The sequence below is a fragment of the Stylophora pistillata genome, chromosome 3 (genome assembly GCF_964205215.1).
Source record: "Stylophora pistillata chromosome 3, jaStyPist1.2, whole genome shotgun sequence".
In the NCBI taxonomy this organism is placed as follows: Eukaryota; Metazoa; Cnidaria; class Anthozoa; order Scleractinia; family Pocilloporidae; genus Stylophora; species Stylophora pistillata.
In genome coordinates this window covers 6,102,594-6,124,271 of record NC_142521.1, presented here as the reverse complement: position 1 = coordinate 6,124,271, position 21,678 = coordinate 6,102,594, and the positions used below count along the sequence as shown (strand labels likewise).

The window sequence follows — 21,678 nt, the reverse complement described above, 5'->3', positions numbered from 1 at the left end:
ATTTGAGTTAGAAAATTTATCAAGTAAAGCGTTTTAACTTTGTTGCTAGAATTGGAAACAATACCTTAATTTTTTTTTATGTACAATTTATAATTTTTCTTCCAATATTTTGATGATTGACCCAGTCGCCAATATTAACTACTATAACTTTGTATTAGTCGTTTATCAGCAACATATCTCCCAAGAAGTTTACAATTAAGTGACCAGAATGTGGTAATATATTATATGAGTGGATTTTACTTGTCCATTGTTGATTTCACGAACGAAATGTTTTACACATATGTAGAGTAGAGTTCGTTTAAAGTATGTTTCGTGCTAGAACACTAGTATCCACGCCTACTGCATCACCCATCCGACTTTCCAATTTTAAGAGTTTCGTACAAACGCTACAGCAAGCAACTGGTTTTAGCAGGGTTGAAAATGGGATCTAACGCCAACAAACCAATCATACTTAAAAAAGAAAAAAAAAATTAAAAAAAAGCTTTGCTGAACCTCTGCAAATTTTTGCACTACGCGGACCTCCCAGCAAACAGATAACTTAACAGTCTCGTTAACAGTGACTTACATGTAAGCAGGAGACGGTACTTGTTACAATTCTTTTCTTAAAAATCTTTATTTTATCCTGTCAAGTTTACAATGCAATTTTCCGTTAAAAAAAACGCTTTTTTTCTGCTTGAAATGTTTTACACTTGACATGCACTTATTCCTAACTACTAACTACGGTTAACTCGAACGGAAGGATCTCCGTTAGAGCTGGGGCACGTGTTGCACCAGTACTTCGATGGAACCTCGAAGTGCCTGGTGCCACCTAACCTGACCGCTCTGTAGTATATTCCTGCGAAATCCTTGCAGGTCTTTTGAAAGTTACGCCTTTTTGAACATAGCTTGGACATATCCCAATAGAAAGCGTTGTCGCACTGCAACCGAGTCCAGCTGTAGCGTTGACCCTGTAAAGAACATACAGAATGGTCTTAGCTTCATTGATAAAACTTTTGCATTCTTTAAAAAGAATATTGAACTGTAAACTGTTGTTTGAAAGTAACATGCCTTGGATTGAAAGGTGTGCTACTTTCAAAAAAGACTTCTGTGTAAGAAAATTTCTAGGTTTGACGTATCCTCGTTTAAGGTAAGTTTTGAATTTTAGTTTGTTACCAAATCAGCAGTAGTTGGATATAGTAGGATATACTGAGACAAGTATAGCAGATATCATGCTTTTTTGAGCCATATTTTCGAAGTATTTTGAAGCTGAGGAAAAGATACTCACGCAAGAGTAGCAGATATCGTGTTTGTTGCATGCACTTTTGAAGAATCTTTTGTAAGGAAACGGCAGGTTTCCAGGGATGCTACAGCCATTCGTTTCACAATATCCATTCACCCCCAGATTCAGGGATGAGAATAACAGCAAGCCCAAGACGGTGAGGATTGCTGTTGTCATGTCGAAATTCTGTCAGCAATATGAAAAAGTTAGAACCTAAAACTGGTAACTCATAAACCGTGAACACGGCTCATTGTTTGCTCACTTGTTACGCGAAACTTATTGTAACTCCTTGTGCGCACGTTCATCAGACAGTGGCTCTAACTATTTTAGTGGGTAAATGATTATTTAAAAAATATAATTATCCAACTTTAACCCATAAGTTTGAAGAAACCTTCATAGAAATTTTGGGCTAGTGCATGCATCTGTGTGTTGAAATCAATATATTGTTTGCACGACTCTGTGGACTTTCTTTACTTTCAATTTCAAATCCACACATGGTTGCTAGTTTTTGCAATGTAAGACATTTTTTTCTCTGTCAGACAATGTTGGAATCAGCTTTTTGACCTGTCCAATGCTTATGTTGTGTTTTGGCTGAATATCTTTGCAATTAATCAGAAAGGTGTGTATCTTTATGGTTATATGTGCAAATTTGACAGATTCAATGACAAACATTTGCCTGAAAAAGATGAGTTCTTAAGTATCCTCAACAATGAACATATTTCTGATGAACAATGTGAACATGCACAGAAAGTCTGGCTCACATTCAATATTAAGACAATGGAAGATTATCATGATCTGATTCTTGGATTTGATGTATTACTCCTTGCTAATTTTTCTGAAAACTTCAGAAGCGCATTTTGTAGTACTATAAGCTTGATCCATGACATTAATTAATTCGCATCTCCTGGTTTGTCTTGGGATACAATGTTGAAGATGACTAATGTAAAGTTTGATCTGATGACTGATACTGACATGTTTCAATTCGATCATTGAAAAAGGCATGCGTGGTGGTATCTCTTATTTTTCCAACAGATATGGATAAGCCAATAACCAATACATGAAAGATACAAGCGCTCCACGAGCTCTTGACAATAGTCCCTTTTACAGTTGTGAGCTTGGTGGCCAAGCCTTTGAACGGGAGTGAGGCTAAGGGTGACCCTGTTGTGATAGAGACCTGTATCTAGTTAGCATAATAACAAAGTAATTTGCATTTGAAAAGCAGCAACATCTCCATCATAACAAGGTCACTCTAAGCCTCACTCCTGTTGAAAAGCTTGGCCACCAAGCCCACAACTGTAAAATGACTATTACCTTGAATACTTTTTCCACAGTGTACACGGCAATCCCGAGCGGGCAAGATAGGCCCCGTCTTGCCCGCTCGGGAAGCCAATCAGAACACAGGATTCACTTCATCTTGCCCACAAGCGCAGCGAGCGATGTAATAATTTGCAATAATACAAGTTCGTAAAATTGCAAAAATTTTCCAAACACCACTGAGCACTTCGCGGCTCGTGGTATTTTGGATAATTCTGAAATATCACTCGGGGTATTACTGCCAAATACCACTGCAAGTGATGCTATTACCAATACTAACACCATAGTTGTAAACACCCACAATACAGGGCCTCAGTTTCTGATGAAAAAAAAAAATCAACAGTCGTTCACTGATAACCTGATACTTTATTTCCCACAATTGGACCGAGTTTTCTACGCGTTCTAGTACAACACATCGCCACAGCTTTCCTTTCTAATCTAACTGCATATTCTTATATATTTAGTGCCTTATTAGGATATTAGGATCTCCGAGATCTTTGGCGCATGCTTTCTGACACCACGGAGGCGAATTTTTCTCCCAATGTAGATGACCAGCGATTCTAACAGCAGTGTAGTAGGCATCCGCTCCCAAACTCTTACACCTTTTTTCTTTGGTCAGCAGATCTCCAATGAACCAACGTTTTCCCTTTCTTTCGCACAGTTTGTACATGTCGCGTTTAAAGGCCTTGTCACATTGCTCCTGATTCCATCGGTAGAGTTCACCCTGGAAAAGTTGTCCAAATAAACTTAATATATAGATTTAGCCAAGCCTAAAAGCGGAGCTCGCATTTTTTTCCCCGCACGTCTCAAGGGGACAACGCCTTGCCCCGGCCGGGACCCGGAGCCCAGGGCACTGACCACTGGACTACTGGACAAAGCCGTGGCGTTGGCGTACCCGCGGTACAGTTGACCACGCGTGTTAAAAGTAGCACCTTGTACGGACGCCCGTACGGTCATAAGTCCAAATATTTTCCGCTTGATGGGGTACTACTACCATTTTGTATAATTATAAGGCTACACTCTGCAGGCTGTGCTATCAATAATATATCATAACAACAATTCGAGCGGAACTCTCGAAATATAGCGGAGCGAATTTTGATGTCAGTTGTGGTTTTATTAATATTAAAATTATAAAGTAAGCTCTAACATCTAATATAGGCAGAGGAAGACTGGGGACAGGTACCTTTAGGATGCTTTCATCAGCTGTAAAACACAAATTTCGGTTGTGGTATTATAATATGACTGTATAATTGTGAAAATTAGATAGACAGGCGTGGAGACTTACGCAGTAATAGCAGACATCGTGTTTGACGCAAGCCGGAGTGAGGATGGTTTGATAGGGAGCCTTTAAGCCAAGCGGGACACTGCATCCATTGGTTTGGATAGTACAATCTGACCCAGCTGAGATCACTTCCCAACTCATCGACAACAGCAACAGCCACGCGATTGTGAGAACAGACACGTTACCCATGTTGATCCTGTGAAAAGTTTTAAAACATGTGGGCCTGTAAGGTAATCCAGAATTCCATTTTTTTTTATTACGCTCTGTGATTTGTTAAAAAAGAAAAAAATTAATCAGGCGTCATTGGTTATGAGCGCAAAATACGACATGGCCACTCATTATTTCCGCGCTTTAGCTAGTTTTACTTGATTTGCTTTGAGTTATAATCGGCGTTTTTATATTAGAACATTTGCCTCTGTTATGATTGGCTGTTGCCGTTATTTTACTTCTGTTTTTACGCCACTCAGTTACAATGTGCTCTAATAAAATCATATCTGATTCTCTCGATGAAAGCTTTCAAAACCCACAAATGAAGTTGGAGATCGTGCGCAATCTGTCATTATACAACTCAAAATAATTCTATTTAAACGCCTGTTTTTTGATAAGATTATAGCCATAACCGTGATCATGTTCAAGTAACGTAGCATTCGCTCCGACGAAGGGCTAACGCTCGAAAAGCGTCAGCTTTTGTAATCGTTACGGTGGCCAATTTACCATTTCAACTTTGTTGATATATCTAAATTATAACGTAGCATTAGTTTGCTCTTTAAAGGGGTCTTGCTACGCTAAGTACAGGAAGTATCAAAATCAAATCAAATACAATCAGTAAAGCACGAATGTTAACGATGGGACAAAATTTAGTTGGACGGGATGAAAAGCGTGCGATAGCGAATAACCAGATATTTAACCATGGCGAATAAAAAGTAAAAAACATGTAAAGAACGACGCCAACGCGCTCTCATTGTTAAAGGTTTATTTTTTACCAGCTTATTGAGATGAAAATAGGCAAAATTTCCAAAGCATGACGGGAATATACCCCAGGCGAAAATGCAGTTAAAAATAATTTTGCAAGTCCATGAAAAAGGGTGACTTGATTAAATCGCACGAAACTTTTATTTCTATTTCACCTAGGAGTTTTTTCTCTAACAAAACTAGTGCGGAGATACATGTGATGGGCAATTTGAACATAGAATACAAAAGATTTTTAAAAAATGTTCGGTGACGAGGGAAGGAAAAAAAATATGTTAAGCGTTAACTAATATTCCCTCGTAGGTTAAAAAATACTAGAATATTAAAAAAAAAAGTACGGTGCAAGAATTCGCACTGGTTCACGTACCTTTCAAGTTCTCTCCAACGCTTTTAAAACCACTTCTGATACAGGCAAAGTTAACTCCAGAAATGTTGAAGGTAAATAACAGAGAGGGTATTTTTATTTCCTACGTAGCCCCTCCTCTTTCGCTAATGACCAATGGATCCAAGCAAGGCGTGTGAATTTAGACGGGTGAACTGCAGTACCTCAAGATTACAAAGCGTTAACTTTGACACTTAACTTGTTTATCCGTGTAAAATTATTTTTTGAAAAGTTCAAATTTCAGATGTCAATTGTCTATTAAAATAGGTTTTCACTTGTAAAAAATTTAAATGTTTACCGACTATTTCACTTGTGAGACCATTTCAGATGCGAATCCAATTTAAGGAAAGAGTTCAGAGTTTGTAAGTACTTTAAAATAAACCAAAATTTGAAAAATTAAGGTTTTCTTAGCTTGGTAATACCCACTAAATCCAAATTTTACTGTTATCTGCCTTTCCCCACACCCTCACATCCCTTCCCAACATTATGATTAAATTGTTTTAAAATCATACATAAGACAAACTGAACAAATGCTGAACTAAAAGCTAAAAACCTGAACTCCACTTTCTTTCAATTAACACGTCGAATCTCGAATTAATCAAACAGCAAATCATCTAGATTCGTCCCTTTCAGTTTTCTCTACCTCCCTCTACACTCTACAGCTAAGACGGGAAAATGTTGACACTTTCAAACGTCTCTAGCCGAAAACTGAAACCTCTTTTGTTTGACGCATGATGTGTTTTGCTCATTATGGAAATGTCGCCCTTAATCGATCCACATTTTAGTTCATCAACCCTTCCCCGCCAAGATTTCAATAGCAATTCTCCTTACTGTCCAACATACAATTTTATGACATGAATTTGGAGAATTTGGCAATGGATCGACTTTATTTCCCTAATTGACATTTTTTCCTTACTGTCTTCGCTTTCCTGCTTGGTTTTGTATCGATATTGCGAGGAGAAATTCTCTATTGGTCACTAAGCTTCGAAATTCGCGATTTTTTGCCAGATTTTACTTAAATTTCATTACGGTACTGTCATACTTTTATAAAACAGCGTGAGAAAGTAGCTACTGAATCAGTGTGGCATTCTATCAAGTTGCGAGTCCCTATTGAGAAGAAAGCTCCTAAATAAAAACGCTCAGCTCGAACTGAGGACTGACGTAATTGTCACGAAATAATGAAAAAAGAGTTTTAATCCAATTTGACATTGCCTTAAAAAATGGTGAAACACAAATTCTAAAATTAAAATGGTGAGAATAACCAATCACAGTAGAATTTCAACTAATGGATTAAATGAAAATTTGTATATAGAGTAAATTTCATTAAATTATCATTTACACAAACCGTGGGTGATTACGAAAGAGGAAGAACTCTTGTCTGCAAACAATGCAAGGAATGGGGTATGTTAAACTATCTTTTCCCTGTTTTGGAAGCTTTTAGGCAGGTCATTTCTTAGGAAGTAAATTGAAATGAAAAATGGCGCTGGAAAACTTTTTTTACAGAACAGCTCGACTCTACAGCCAAACAGTGTTAAAACGAGTTTCGAAACGAGTTGTCTGTTGGGCATCGAAGCGCGAAACCAAAAGTTCTTAAGTTCGAATCCACGATTTTTTCTGTGATGTATAAAAAACCATTTTTTTCGTGATAACACTTTTTCTCCGAGCTCAAAATCTGTCTTAAGTTAGTCAAACATCTTTTGTTTATTAGTCTAAAATGAAAAACTACCTGAATTATATCATTAGAAATGAATGCGAAAGGTCTTTATAACAAGTGCCTCCTTACCAATCTGCAAACATGAAACCCAAGTTCTTAAAAAGCTTAAACAATCTGACGCGAACAGATCCTCCAATATAACAACTAGCAAACGGTTTTCAAAAAATGTTTACCAGTTTGCCAAAACACCTGATAACAGCTTACCATTTCCCTGGCTTTTAAAACACCCTTCCTATACTAGATTATTTGATTTGTTTTGAATAAAAGCTGATAGTTTCTAAAGAAACTGTTTGGGTCTGTGTCGGTGGGGGTAACGAAAGGCGATGTAGATAACAGAGCCATTACTAAGTAGTAAATACAGTACCTTTTTGCAATCCTGCGAGCTCCTTGAGGAGTAGTAAAATCTCAGTTTGTAAAAAGGGAAGAAAATTTTTCTCACTCAGTGCGTGCGATACTGACAGACGAACTGAAATTCAATCTAATTTAAACTTCGCGTAACCTTTGGAAAATTACACATACGTCATATCATTCTTGAGAAATTAGCTGTCATACATGGGTAAAGTGCCATGCGCAATTTCGTCATCAAGGCGCTGGGCTGGCAAAACGCCACGAAACTGAATTTACTCAATCGCAGGTTTTTCTTCTCCAAAAATAAATACCATTTGTCACTATTAGTAGACGACTTTATGCAAGAAAGCCTTAGATTTTCTTTACAGAAAAATGATCGGTAAATTGGACAATACATATATGCCTTAGGCTAAGCGTGAGGTCAAGTTGGCTGGATATTGACTGAGTTCTTTTTTTACATTTTTTTATGGACCAAGACGAAGTCCTTGAAAACACAAAAGAAAGAACGAAGCTAATTTCATGCTTGTTACAAGCGGGGGGAACATCGTTTTGTACACAAAAGGGAGGCCAAAGGGAATACTGCAGCCATTGATGTGCACTGGACACGAACTTGCCGTCCCTTCAACGTCAGGAAACATCGGAAAAACCAGCACAACAAACGTGAATACTCATGGCTTTCATGACATAACTGAAGGAATGAAAAAATTCTGTTCGTAAAGAAGTGATAAAAAATTTCGTGAGGGACATTTTAGGATGTCGCGATTCGTGTAACCCTCTTAAACTTTTTCTTTCTTTTTATGTTACAAATTCAAAGGTAACGTGACTGCTGTTTAGGGCAGTTTTCAATTGGGTATCGAAAGTGATTCTGGATTGCTTTGGTTTTACTTTAACTCGCTCTGTGATTGGTTTGTAAACCTTGCATCTCTATTTCAACCAATCAGAACCAAAACCAAAGCGACCTTTGCCACGTGCGTTTTCCCGCGCTTTAAGCAAGTTGCTATTTTCACTCTCACTGGTTGATGATGATGCCAACCTCAATTCTGGTTTTTCGAAACTCAGTTGAAAAAGTACTCTAAACGAGGAGTAATCTAGTTATCATGCACAACTGATGGTATTCGTACTATGAAGAAAGAAAAAGGCTATTGGTCCACAGAGGCTATAGTCTTTAAAATACTGTTGGGTGAGTTGTTATTTATATGTGTACGCCTTTTATTTAATTTTATCTACCTTTACCGAAGTCAAACTATGAAGTCTTTCCCTAATAAAAATTTTTAAAATGTAACACTGCTGTATCATTGTTTTCCCCGTATAGTAAATTCACTCAACACTACCGGCTTGACCAAGTTAAACATTAAGTTTATCAAGATGTTTCTCCTAGTCGCAACTTATTTTAATTTCCTATCTGTGTCTAGACGAAATACAAAACTTGCTGGTTGCAGTTAGCGTTTGTCACTTTCTACATGTATTCTGTCTCTCCTGAAGTGAACACAAATTTACAATTTCGTAACTGCAAAACTGACATTTCAAGTCGTTTGGGGTCTCCCGAACCACAGACGAAACATAGACCACTTTCATAAATGGCTGCCGGATTAATATTCTTTTGTTTAAATTTAAATTAGCCCTACTGGCCTCGTTCTCCAGTACAAAATCCAAAAGAAGACATTATCTCAAGCGAGGCCAGAAGGGCTAATTTAAATTTAAACAAAAGAACATTTATACGGCAGCCATTTATGAAAGTGGTCTATGGGTTTACACGCATGAGCTGTACTTTAGCAAGATGACTTTTTAAATATACTTCGCTGAGACGAACCCATATGTTATTGCCGATGGCCATTAGCTCTATAAGAGTCTCATATTTGTGATTTAAGAGTTTTTAAGAGGGATCACTGAACGCATTAGCTTCGTGAATTAATGGAAAGAGTCGAAAAACAAAGTTTAAAAAAATATCTCAAAAAGAGTTATTGAGTGAAGAGCCTTTCAAGAAGTCATTTTTATCAATACTTGTGCCTTTAATAGAGTATCGTAGAGGTTGGATAAGCACGTAGCATTTCGTAAGAAATAAAAAAAACATTTTTTTACCCCTTTCCTCTTGCTTTGAAACCAGGTTTTTGAACAACTCAAGCAGCATAATATATAAATTAGCCTCGATAATTCAAATTCACTTCATCTCATCAGGGAAAAAGACAACCTAAACTAACTAGTTAGTTTTGTTTACGTCCCAGCATCCTTACAAGTACCCTTTATTGACATCTTAAAGTTAGTTTATTGGAGATCTCAGGTAACATTGTTCTTGTAATCAATCAGTAAACTTTATGTTCATTCCGAACTGAAATTTTTCTCAATCCAATGAAACACGAAAGAGTTTACTTTAATTCTAAACTCATTTAAAGCAGGTTTCTTTTGTAGTCAAATATACTTATCATTTCAGAGATGCTGTCTTCAAATAGGAAGTAAACACCGCCATCTTTCACTGTTCTACACTCCAGCAGGGTTGATGGAGTTTATGGATGGGTTGATGTAAAAATACGATTTTTTCGTCTTCTTGATAACTATTATTGACACGTTGTAGGACTCTGAAGATATAAGAACTGATAAAAATGAAAACAAAAAAGTCTGCAAAAGGCAGGAAAGGACGAGGTATTGAAATGATACTGTTCCGTTTTTTTTTTTTTTTAATGCATGTCAACACAGAAACTCTTTTTCTACCACCCTACGCCTGGGTAAGGAAGGAAGAAAATAATGATAACGAATATTGATTACGGATAGCCCTCCAGTACATAAGTAGTGTTATTATTATCTAAGGGATCCAAAGGAAAAAAAAAATACCCGAAGGATACACAGGAAAAGAAATATGGGTCGGGCTGTGCACAGCAAGTTTTGCCCCGTAGAGCTCTCACTGATTCGCCTTTCTCAAAGCCTCAAACCTTCTCGCAGATGAAGAAGCGCTCGTGCCTAATATATTGATACTGAGGGCTTGCAATGGTTAACTTCACCGTCTCCCTGAATTTTGAACCAGGCGGAGGAAGGTACTCCGCCTAAGAAAAAGAAATAAAAACCTTTGTACACCCATACCAGATTTATGCAAATGAAGTTTACCCGGAAGACAAATACTTATTATAGACTTAAAGAAAAATCGAGAAAAAATTATTGGTATTTATTGGTTGTAACTGCGAAAGGAGAGGGGGCATGGGTACCAGACAGGCCCATTGGATATACGGGAACTTTGAAAAAAAATATATCTCAAAATGGCGGACGTCGATGATCGAGGTTCAGTTGGCGGCGAAGAAGAAGGCAAAGATCTCTGGTATTGAAAGATAGAAAACTTGTATTTTTTGATTACGTTTTTACAACCTATGATGATGATGCTTGGCTGTTATTTGTGTTCCGTAGGTCGTCGATTTTGAGTGACGTTTCAAGTTCAGCTAGTCGAAAATTACCCTCCAATAAGGCGATTGTACTGTTAGGTAAGCAGTGTTGTATATTTAGTTTGCGACCTTTCGGTTCGTGGTTCCTTCTCTGATTATTTATTCTAAACGAGAACATTGTTTTCAGGCAACGATGGCTCTGGGAAAACGACGCTGATATCAAAGCTCAGAGGGAAAGAAGATGAAATCAGCAAAGGTCACGGACTGGAATACACATATTTGGATGTTCACGATGAAGAGAGAGATGGTATTATAGTAATTAAATTCAGTGTGTACATACAATGCTATTTCGATTTTGCATGTGTCTGACATTTTATCCTTTCGTTTTCAACGTAGACAGTACAAGATTAGGGGTTTGGATATTGGACGGCGATCCTCTTCACAAAGGTCTTCTGCAATTCGCCATCACACCAAAAAGTGTTACCAACACTCTTGTCGTTCAAGTTGTAGACATCTCTAGACCATGGACAATTATGGAATCTTTGCATTCGTGGACAGAGGTTCTTCGGGAGCACATTCATTCACTTAAACTACCGCCGAAGGAATTAAACGAAATGGAGGAACGAAGTAAGTTTGTAGATAAAAAAAAATTGATGAAATATTCTTACTTGTTTTCGATTCGATATCGACGCTGCGGAGTGACTCTTTTTTACTTCTGTTTGCATAGCTGGTTAGTCTCATGCATATGATAGTTTTCTGAAGTTGTCACTTTTTTATATAGTGTTTGTTCGTCATATTTTAAATTTTTAAGAGGACATGGTTCAAATTTAAGACGATCGCATGATCTCGATATTCACGTATTCAAAATACCCTATCATATACAGGAAGGCAATATTGTTTGAAATAAGTGATTTGGAAAATCAATTTATGTTTCTGTCAAAATAAAATTAGATCTGTACATTTCAATAATCATGTTAAAGTTATAACAATTTTACCACCGACTTTTGGAAATATCGGCGAATCGCACGGTGAAGATGAAATGTTTTAGTCGAAAGGAATGTTCGTAAAATATTCACATTTACACTGCTTATTTACTTTTCGCTGTGATCGAAAAACTACTTTGAAGCATCTCTTGAAATAGTCTTGTTGTGATTTTCATTTTAATGCTCGAAAATCGAACTGAATGGATTAACAAGGAGGGGGTGAATATCATGTTTAATTTATGAATTTCGAATTTCTGCATACTGTGTTTTAGATCACTTGATATCTTTCTAGACATGCAAATGTGCCTAAATTATAGTTTACAATAAATCGTTTGTTGCTATGAATGTGTCTGGGAGTGTATCCCCTTGTGGTGGTATCCTGTCCTTGTCAACAGAGGAAATTACCATTATAGAGAAATCTTGTGTTATGTAAAATAATAGTATATAGAATTTTTGGGGAGGAATTGTGTTACCTTGGTGTAAGTCTTTAAACTGAAGGTTTTCATATCTGCCTGGTGTGAAAGCTAATAAGCAGTTAAGATTAGAAATGAGGAACTAGAACTATGGAAAAAAAATGTGGTTTAGAACCAAATATATTTGAATGATTATTTAGAAGATGCAGTGAAATAACTGATTTTTATACATGACCTTCAAAGACACAAATTTGATACTTATCTTATAAGTCAACTCGGTGATTATGATTTTTAACAAATCAATTTCTAAGTATTTCATAATGAAATAATTTATCGTTTTTCAAAACTACTCTCTGGCTGTATGGCTGCCAATCAATTAATTTTCACAGAATTTCCTATCAAAAAAATTCTTTCAAACTTCAAATAAAAAATCTATTTGCTCATGGCATTTGCTTAAATGCTATATCCCAGTTAATTTGAATCTGGATTTTTCCTTTTCCTTTTTCCTTTTTTTCTATAATAAGGGTACCAGAATTAGGTGTATTCCAATCATGTTGAAACTTATTTTCAGTATTCATTTGTTTTGCACTCATGGTTATTTCATACCCAAGTGGGAGGCCATTCTTACCCAAGTTTAAGTCAATTTTTACCCAAACCTTAATACCTTTAAAAAAGCCAGTATTTGGTATATAATATTTATTTTAATTTTTTGTCAGCAGTCATGTTTGTAGTACTGTTTTGTATTATTGTTTAATTCACTTCCATATACATTGCAAGGCCTAACTTGTACACTTTGATAAATTACACTTGTAGTCGTGCGGCAATTTCAAGAATATACAGAACCAGATGAGTCAACAGAGGATAGAAGAAGATCAGGAATAAAAGATGAAGACAAGGTTCTTCTCCCGCTTGATGAAAATGTACTCACAGATAATCTTGGTCTAACTATGGTTGTTGTCATGACTAAGGTATTTATAGTTACACATCATGGTTGCAGTTGCAAGAATGGCTTTTAGTGAACTTTTTCAACAAACACACAAGCAGTAATTTAAAATTTGCTTTCATGCTGAGTTTTAGGCTCGTATTGCTTAACCCTTTGATAAGCAAGATCTCATTTCTAATTCTGCTTGTTGTCTGTGATACAACTCTTATGATGCAAGTGTATGGTATTGGATCAAAAAATTTTTCCCTTGGTATTTTTCTATATTCTCATCACTTGTCTGCTTAATATTGTATTGATATTACAAGGAGAAATTCTGTCTTGGTCACTCATAGCAGGTAGAGGGTGAAGCAGTTACAATTACTCTTGAGAAAATAGAATAAAGTTAAGAGAGTAACTGTAAGCCGCTAATGGTAAGCTCCCTCCCCCCCCTGGCTGTGGGCCCATCTACCTGTAAACAAAGAAACACAGCCAATTATAAGCCCTCTCCAGCTTTTCTTGTTTGGAGGTAGGGACTCTACTGTTCATTAGATTAACGAGAGACCAAAGTTGAACTTCCAGGAAAAAAGTCTGACCTTCCCTTTTTGTTACGTTCCAGTTTTTAGTTTTGATTCTGTTCCAGGTGTATTTAAATTAACTTTAATCATCATGATGTTTTGAAACTTAATGAAAACCAGTGAATGAAAACGTAAGTTTGATCAGCAATGTGATATAACTTATTTTGAAGCACCTTTTCTACTCTGGCTTCAGACGTAAGCCCCCTTAGATAAAAGCCCCTCTGTTTATGAGCCTCCCTAAAACCCCTTACGAAGTTTTGTAAGCCCAGCACTAGTCTTATAAGCCGTAGTATGTGGTAATAGAGTTTACTGATCACTGCTTAACTGTACATGTACAACACTTTATATATTTTTAATGATTCTTTTTTGGTTGTTGTTGTTGTTTCAGACTGACTGCATGTCTGCTCTTGAAAAAGACAGAGATTACAGAGACGAGCATTTTGACTTTATTCAACAACACATCAGAAGGCACTGCTTAAAATGTATCCTCATTAATATTACACATAATGTATAAGTATAATTATCAGATTTTTGTATTATTTAAACTGAACTGCTCTCTGATACATAAGGTTGTGCAACACACAATAAATACCTCTTAAGTTACAGACCTAGTCTTTTTTTGCCGAGATTTATGGCCCAAGCGCATGGTATGTGGACCAGAAATCAGAGCAGAAAAATTGAGGTTTGTAAGGCTAGCAAGATATCTGTTTGATCAGTGGGTTCAAATAGAGGGTAACATTTTAATTCAAACAAACTTTTGAATTTAGCTAGCAGTTTAGCGAACTACAGCCTAGCAAATTGAATCATAGGGCAAATACTAAAGGATAATTTAGTACTTGATGAGGGAATTTTGCATTAAATTGCATGCAAAAATTGATATTGCATGAATCGTGAAGTGATGAGTGTGATATCAGCTTTCTTGTGTATTTTAACATGGAATTCATGAGTCTAGTAATGGATTTTCCTTGAATCGCATAATGAGAAAAAAATAAGAAAAAAAAAGAAAACAGCACTAGTTATAATTGTTATGTATACGTAGATGCCAAACAATATCACTTAACCTTGTTTTGAACTTGCATTTCCACGCTGAATACCTTGCCTTGTTAACCAATCAAAATCGAGATTTTATTCAATAATTCGAGGACTCCATCATCCGAAATTATTTCCCTCATTTTGTTTCTTTCCCTTGACTGATAAAAGATGGTGCTACATTGTTTTACACCTCTGTCAAAGAAAATAAGAACTGCACATTATTATACAGATACTTAGTCCATCAAATATATGGCTTGCCATTCAATAGCCCAGCCTTGGTTGTGGACAAGGATTCGGTATTTATGTGAGTATCAAGTGAGGTGCCATGGTTAATATATAAACCTTATCCTATGGTTTGACACAAACTGTGCAGTTGTTTTGTGAGTTGCATCAAATTTTTCCGTATCCTGTAGGGTTGAGAAAATATATGAGCAATGAGCAAAATGTCTGCTCTTTCTATGAAAACAAAATGAAACCTTGTAAAGAAAGAGTTACAATCCATATGTTACATACTTTGGGCAGTAGATAAAATATCTCTGGAGTGGGCAAATTTTTGGAACGAAGGGAAAATAACTGTTTGCCTTTTGCAAAAAAAGGTAATGTAATAATTTTTTTTAAGGGAGTAAAGGAAAAAATATTTCTTTTTTTTTCACAGTCCAGCAGGTTGGGACTCTGTAAAGAAAATAAACATTCTGAGTGAACACTTGAAAAATATCCAGGCTGAGGATGCGTTTGATGATCACATTGTCAAACCACAACTGAGAAAGGTACTGCAGAAAAAAAATATTTACACTGTTCAAGGGAATGGTTCTTCACCTGTCATTTTTGGCAGTAATGTGGTTAAGTACTAAATAAATTGAACTCAAGGTATGGCCAAGACGCGTATTAAATCGTTGGTTGACCGTAAAACCCAGCTTTCAAAAACGGTGTATCTTGGATTTTTCAGAAAAAAACCCCTTACTTCGAAATGTGGAGGGACGATAAGGCAATTTCTTGAATTAATTCAAATCAATTATTTTAATCTTTTATTAAGACAAGTGATTGAGTAAGTGAATTCACTCGAGACGGAAACATGCGGGGCTTCTGCCAGAGCGCTTCAATACAAACGATTATTTGTAATTATTATATGGCTTGCAGCACCCATGGGCAAGATGAAGAGATTCCTGTGTACTGCTTGGCTACTCAAGCCCGCTTGGCATTACTCGTTTTACCCTGCGCGTGGAAAATAATTTCTAGGAGCGGAGTAACAAATTTCGTAGCTTTTGGATAATTTCGTCAAGGGGGTCGCAAAAAGAGTTTTGTGAGTTTATTTTGCTACACAAATCGGAAATACAAAAATTAAACTCAAAGTGATGTGGAGGCATGGAAGCAGTTTTATCTGTCTGATAATCTTTTCACGATATATTAAATCTTTTATTAACCAAGCTTAAATCGGTCAAGATGGCTGGATACTAGCCTCATTTGACTGTGTACATGGGTTTGAAGTTTAAATCAAAGTGCAATTGTCTTTTGTCAGCCGATACAAGACAAAGAAATTACCGCCGAGGACGAGCAAACATTCCTTGCAAAACAACAGGTTGGTTTGAAAGGATAATTTCGAAGATTAAACGTTATCATTACAATAAGTGCACAACGTTGCTGTATCTATAGTCCAGAGTCCAGAGCTGTGGAATACGTACACGTGTATTCAATTTTTCATCGCATAGACGACAGCTGGGTGCAATTTCGGATCGGAAATAAATGGCTGTGTTTCCGCTTTAAATCATCTGTAAGTTTCCGCACAGTAAATTGTTCCCAAATCGTGGTTAGCGATGTTGACATCTGCCCATAAACAATGTGTCGTTAATAATAATAACAAAAAAAAAAAAAAAAAAAAACGGCGTCAACAAATTAACAATCCCGATCGCAAAACTTTATTGGAGACAGTTTGTCCTTGTTATTTTTGTAAACTTTTAATGGTCACAGAGTGAAAAAAAAAAAAACAAAAACAAAAACAAAGCAAAACAAAGGAACAAAACAAAAAAAAAAAACCTAAGTTACAGTTGCAAACATGATCACTCGTCTTTACACGGGGTCGAGGGGCGGGGGCTTTTTTGCCAATAGACGTGACGCTTTTTCAAGGATTTAAGGTACACAATAATGGCAAAGTTGTTAGGTTGTGTCAACATTTTTAATATTGATCATGTTTCTGTTTTCCCCCACACAGCAATTGCTGCAAAAGATGCCTGCTACTGTGTCATCTGGTATAGCCAGACCACAACCGGTCAGTAACGTTATTTCACTCATTCATCACATTTTGCCTCAATTGGGTTAAAATAGCATTCCTGTTTTCCCTTTATAGTCCTTGGTTATGTTTTGACCATACAATTTATAATGTAACGACCCGAGAGGGATCGTATGAAAAAATCAAAGTGTGTGATTACAAAAAAAAACCCTTTTTTAAAGAAACTGATAATCGCCAGGTGGGCAGAAGAGGGATGTTTGTGTGCTGATATTCAAGGAAACCTTAGTATCTTTACGTTTTTTTATTTATTTCTCTCTCGACTTTTTAATTGTATTTAACAAGATTAGAAAAAGAAAAAAAACTCGTGTAAACTGTAGCACATCGCTTCACTTACTAGATGTACCCGTCTAAACCATTAACCTTCTCGCGAAAACTTTGGTACCTTTGTTTAGGACATATCTAAGCCCCGTGCTCCAGCGAGCCCTAGTGGCAGGATAAGTTCAGACAGAAGGCCTTCAGCTGGAGGAATATCTGCTTCACCCAGAGGACCCAAGGTAACTGATTATTTTTCTAAGTTTAAGATTTTCATTCGTGCTTCTTTATTCTTAGCTTGTTCATTTTGATCTCTGTTAAAAAGTCTTTGATGCAATTTTTGGCTTAAAAACGCAGGACTTGAATAACTTATTGAAAACGTAATTTTTTGTGAGACGCTTCCATTCTGCAAAAAGGGAAAAAAATTGCATGTTGCCGGATTTCAGACTTCGCATCGTGAAGGCGAGTTTTCTTTTGCTGCATTGAAAAGTATTCCGGCAATTGTAGTAACAAAGGAGTCGGAACTTGTCGTAAGACAATAAACGTAAAGGATTTATTCCACTTTTCTGTGGTGTAAAGGTTTTGCAACATGATATTGAGTAATGGAGTGTCAATCAGAGCACAGGAAGACGACACATGCAATCTATGAGAACTCAACGCGAAATTATCGGCCCAGTCACGTTTGTCACTAGTTTCGCATCTGATTGGTTAAGAGGGCAAATTTTCTAGACCAAGTAAAGATTGAAATAGAGGAAAGCCAATGTAACCCTGGATTGCTGTCGACAATCAACTGAAAATTGCTCAAAACCTGTTAATGACGAAGCTACTATGGTCAAGACAGCTGGATAATGACCTCGTGTTTTGTTATGTTTTTACGGACCTAAATTCGTCTTAGTTCATCAAGAGAGCTAAAGAAAAAGAAAATAAGAAAACTTGGCTTTAATCCAGCCATCTCGACCTGGCGCTAGGTTATTAACGCAAATTTATGGGTATTTAACGCATGGTTTGTGTGGCAGGTCGAAGGTGGGAAACCAGGTGCAGGTGCGGGAACTAGTGAAGGAGTACTGGCCAATTTCTTCAACTCGTTACTCAACAAGAAGAGCGGAACTGGTGCAGCCATGGGACGGGGCGGAACAGCTGTCAGAAGTGATGCCGCTGCCGAGTTAGATCGCATGAATAGAGCAAAGAAAATGGTCTCCCAGGGAAACACGGCCAACGACACAACAGAATCATCGTAGGTGTAGCAATTCGTTTAATAACTGGTAGAGGATGTACAACAGACTTTTATGACGCGCACTGAAATCAAGAGCGGTCATGAAATTTATTTTGTATAAAGCTAGGCTATTATAATTTGGTCAGGATATGATAGTGTGGAGAAAAGAAAAGTAGAAAGGTGTACATTGTATTCGATACAAAGATATGTGGAGAACTTTTAAAACACAAAGGAAGCCATGAATTGGGCCCAAAATCTGTTTTTAAATGGTAAAATCAGAAAGTGGAAAGTAACTGCTTAGCTACCCAGTGAAAACAGGGTTTGTTGTCAATAGAAAAGAGATGATCGGCAAATGGAAATGCAGTGCGGCATTCTGAGGAACAAAATTATTGTTTTCTCTTGGTCTAGACTTTACAAATATGTTGTTGATCTTCGAAGGCGTCAGACTCTTCCTACTTGGGGTCGTTTTTGGAAAGTCGAATCCAGAACAATTCTGGTGGTTTTAAAATCGAAAAATGTGGAGAACGTGAAATATGAATTAATAAGTCGATGGAAGTTTCTCATAGCCTTTTTTCCCATCAGAGTGACAAATTATCACCCTTAAACTTTCGTTAATTACGGTTTTGGATACTTTTCCAAGGCAGCTGTCAGCAGTAGGTGTGTACACAACAAAAAGAGTTTCAAGAAAGTATTTCTAATTTGGCGTGCGTTCACAAGAAGGTGAGCATGTTCAGAAACGTGAGTAACTATCAGCTATCAGCTGATTGACCTTTTATTTTGTGGATGGTTGTTAGAGATAAGAACTCTTCTCTCGCAAGTCCATTTAACGTATAGTTAGTTGGATAAATTAGGATGCTGGCTTCAACATTCATTGTTCCACGCCTAAAAGTGGGCCGAGGGCCGAGAGAGAAAAAACTCGAGAGAGAGGGAGTGGCGACATAGGAGAGCTACCGGACGAGTTCTGCTGGTATAGCAGACCTTGCCATGTTCGCCTATTGGTTAATTTTTTCAAGTAGCGTCATCACGTTGCCAAGAGAGTCGTTCAATTCATCTACTGAAGTGATAAGCGCCCTCCTCGTGCGCTTAATCGAGTTGCTAAGGAATAACCAAATCCCCGCCTGTTTTTTCGCTCGTCTCCGCTGATCAAGAACGTGTGACAGGTGCATTGTAAATGTTAACGTCATGAGAAACTTCACGAAAAAATCCGCTCAAATCTTTATTGTAAATTATTCTTTGATATTTTTTATTCCGCAACAAGGAAACAAAGTAGGATGATGATTTTGTAGTAAGTCGCAAGGAACTCACCAACCGGACTTGTGCCTCGCATTTCAAGAACCTAAATTTATCGCTTTTCATAGCGAGCAATGACAAGTAATTTTTTGCTCTTCCATTGTTGCAATAATTCAAAATCTATTTTCTAACTTGAACTCCTTGTGTTTGTAGTTATAAAGCTGTTTCTTACTTAATGTTTATTTGTCAGAAGTTCAAAATGAAATGGCAGTTAACCTGTTTCTATCCTCTAACAGCTGTCCCTAACTTCTTTGCGGGAACGATAGTTATTGTCTTGTCTATGTAATACGTAAAAAACACATAAAAAGTTTTGTCGTGGGGCTGTCTATGAATTCGTTTTGTGGCGACCAACACCACTGGAATAAGGCCAGATTTTTCCAGAATTATTTTTTTTCTGCTATTCTCTTTTAGATATTAGAAAACCATCACTATCTCAATAAGTTTTTTTTTTTTGAGTTTTTTCGTTGGAATTTGCATCGCTGAAATGTCTTGTATGGAGGAATGTTGACATTCGCGTTGACGGTTAATATGGTTGAGGGTCTTTGATAAAATTACTGGTGAGACTGGGGGCGAATGTAAGTTTCTAACTGTTTACCTTTAGCCTGTAGAGTTGTTCTGACGAAAATCTTCCCGGGATGACATCGCTTATTTGGTTTTACCATCGCGTGAGGGCAGCCTCATTTGAGTGTTGAAAAACCAAAACCAAGATACGCTGTAATCCCAGACCAAACAAAACAATGGATGACATTATCAATAGCCAATGAAAACTCAAAGTGAACGTAGGCAACCGTGTGAAGGGCGGGAAGATGCGAATGACCAAGTTGAGATTGTTTTTGGTTTGCATCTGATTGGTTTAGAATATGGCACGAGATTTCTGGACAAATCTCAGAGTAAAGTTGAACAAACCAGAGCAATCTGGAATTATTTTCGACACTCAGATGACAATTCCACCAATTTTTCATCCATTTGCAGATCATTTTGTTGTCAATTTTTGGAGTTGAGAACGTGGTTTTTACGACTCGTCAGATTTAAAGCTATTTAATACGGTACTTTCCATTCATGTTGCAATTTTATTTATATAATTTCCAGGTAATTTTGATAGTGGTGTTGGTCGTCATACTTCCTTAAGTAAACAAATGGCAAAGAACCTAGCTTCCTAAGTTTGTACTCAAATTCTGTCATTTCGTGGCTCGAAATTACTTCTGGACAACTTTCCGTTACATTTTTTATCTAAAAAAGGAAACTTTTTTGAAGTTGTTTTCCTGAGTACAGTTGTCATTCTACTGGTGAATGTTTGGTGGGCTATTTATTGTGCTGTCTGTGAACAGTGTCTGTTAAATCTATCCCAAAGTAAATACAAGATAAAAGCTGTAAGAGTATCCATAATAAACCCTGTTAAACGTACTCAGTTGCTTTGCTGGTGTGATGTGTTGACTGTGAATGGTTCCATTTCACTTTGTCATTAATATGATTTGGGTTTCACGACAATAGGTCGAAAGGCGCCCTAAGTAAGGAATTGCTGCGACAACTTCGTTGTGATCAAGACGACTGTTAATTTGTAGGTGTGCGCTAAGGGTCCATTTAATACGGTCTCGGGTACCTGAGACAAGTCTTACCCTGAGTCACCCTGACCGAGTCAACCTTTCACTTAAATCTTTGAAGAACTTAATCCAACCGTTGGCAATTAAAATGGCGAACTCGTCTTCGAGGTGAGACCCCGAGAGGGCGGATTGTCTCGCCTCCACAGATAGGGTAACCCTGTGGGGTGGAACAACTTTTTCTCCCATGAACACATCGTATTTTCTTACACACTGAAAACACATGGTAATACAAATAAGAAACTGAGGTAGCTAGCTTCCAGTCTACTGTCCTCGTGAAGCCGTTTAAGGAGGCTGCCGAGGTTCGATGCCCTTTCAATTTCTAATCTTCGAGATATTTGTGGTGGTTTGCCCTTGTTTGTGTTCGGTGATTTTGGTTCTTAGCTGGCAAGAGTCTCAAAACTTTCTTGATTTTACCTTTGAGTGTTAAAAAAAAAAATCAGTGGCTTTAATTTTTAATTAAAAAAAATCTGGGAATATTGGC

The 21,678-nt window shown here is 37.1% G+C and overlaps 2 protein-coding genes across 6 annotated transcripts; one reads left to right on the top strand and one right to left on the bottom strand.

Annotated features, from left to right (window-relative positions):
- Positions 1–594: 594 nt before the first annotated feature.
- On the bottom strand, positions 595–7,437 carry LOC111343750 (uncharacterized). 5 transcript variants are annotated; one of them, XM_088754629.1, is made up of 4 exons: positions 7,284–7,437; positions 5,191–5,360; positions 3,858–4,050; positions 2,919–3,296 (listed from the first exon to the last, which is right to left on the bottom strand). In XM_088754629.1, the coding sequence occupies exons 3-4, from the start codon at positions 4,041–4,043 to the stop codon at positions 3,033–3,035; spliced, it is 450 nt and encodes a 149-aa protein (XP_088610755.1). In that variant the 5' UTR covers positions 4,044–4,050; positions 5,191–5,360; positions 7,284–7,437; the 3' UTR covers positions 2,919–3,032. The 5 variants fall into 5 exon arrangements, with proteins under 5 accessions (XP_088610758.1, XP_088610755.1, XP_088610757.1 ...); XM_088754631.1 differs by having other exon boundaries at positions 3,858–4,077; positions 5,191–5,369; positions 7,284–7,431; XM_088754628.1 differs by having other exon boundaries at positions 5,191–5,369; positions 7,284–7,431.
- A 3,018-nt stretch (positions 7,438–10,455) lies between these two features.
- Positions 10,456–21,000, top strand: LOC111343735 (cytoplasmic dynein 1 light intermediate chain 2). The gene is made up of 12 exons (XM_022950914.2): positions 10,456–10,571; positions 10,658–10,731; positions 10,820–10,939; positions 11,029–11,259; positions 12,842–12,996; positions 13,914–14,007; positions 14,726–14,861; positions 15,213–15,324; positions 16,074–16,133; positions 16,764–16,820; positions 17,234–17,335; positions 18,110–21,000. Exons 1-12 carry the CDS (start codon positions 10,513–10,515, stop codon positions 18,329–18,331), a joined length of 1,422 nt encoding a protein of 473 aa, XP_022806649.2. The 5' UTR covers positions 10,456–10,512; the 3' UTR covers positions 18,332–21,000.
- The last annotated feature ends 678 nt before the right edge of the window (positions 21,001–21,678 follow it).

Bases quoted from the DNA above. Each gene is read 5' to 3' on its own strand.
- LOC111343750 (XM_088754629.1), bottom strand. From the start codon at position 4,043: ATGGGTAACGTGTCTGTTCTCACAATCGCGTGGCTGTTGCTGTTGTCG. The intron at 3,297-3,857 runs GTAAGTCTCCAC...CAACTTTTCCAG, and splicing joins ACGATGTCTGCTATTACTGC to GGTGAACTCTACCGATGGAA.
- LOC111343735 (XM_022950914.2), top strand. From the start codon at position 10,513: ATGGCGGACGTCGATGATCGAGGTTCAGTTGGCGGCGAAGAAGAAGGC. The intron at 14,008-14,725 runs GTATCCTCATTA...GACTGATAAAAG, and splicing joins CAGAAGGCACTGCTTAAAAT to ATGGTGCTACATTGTTTTAC. The intron at 16,821-17,233 runs GTCAGTAACGTT...ACCTTTGTTTAG, and splicing joins GTATAGCCAGACCACAACCG to GACATATCTAAGCCCCGTGC.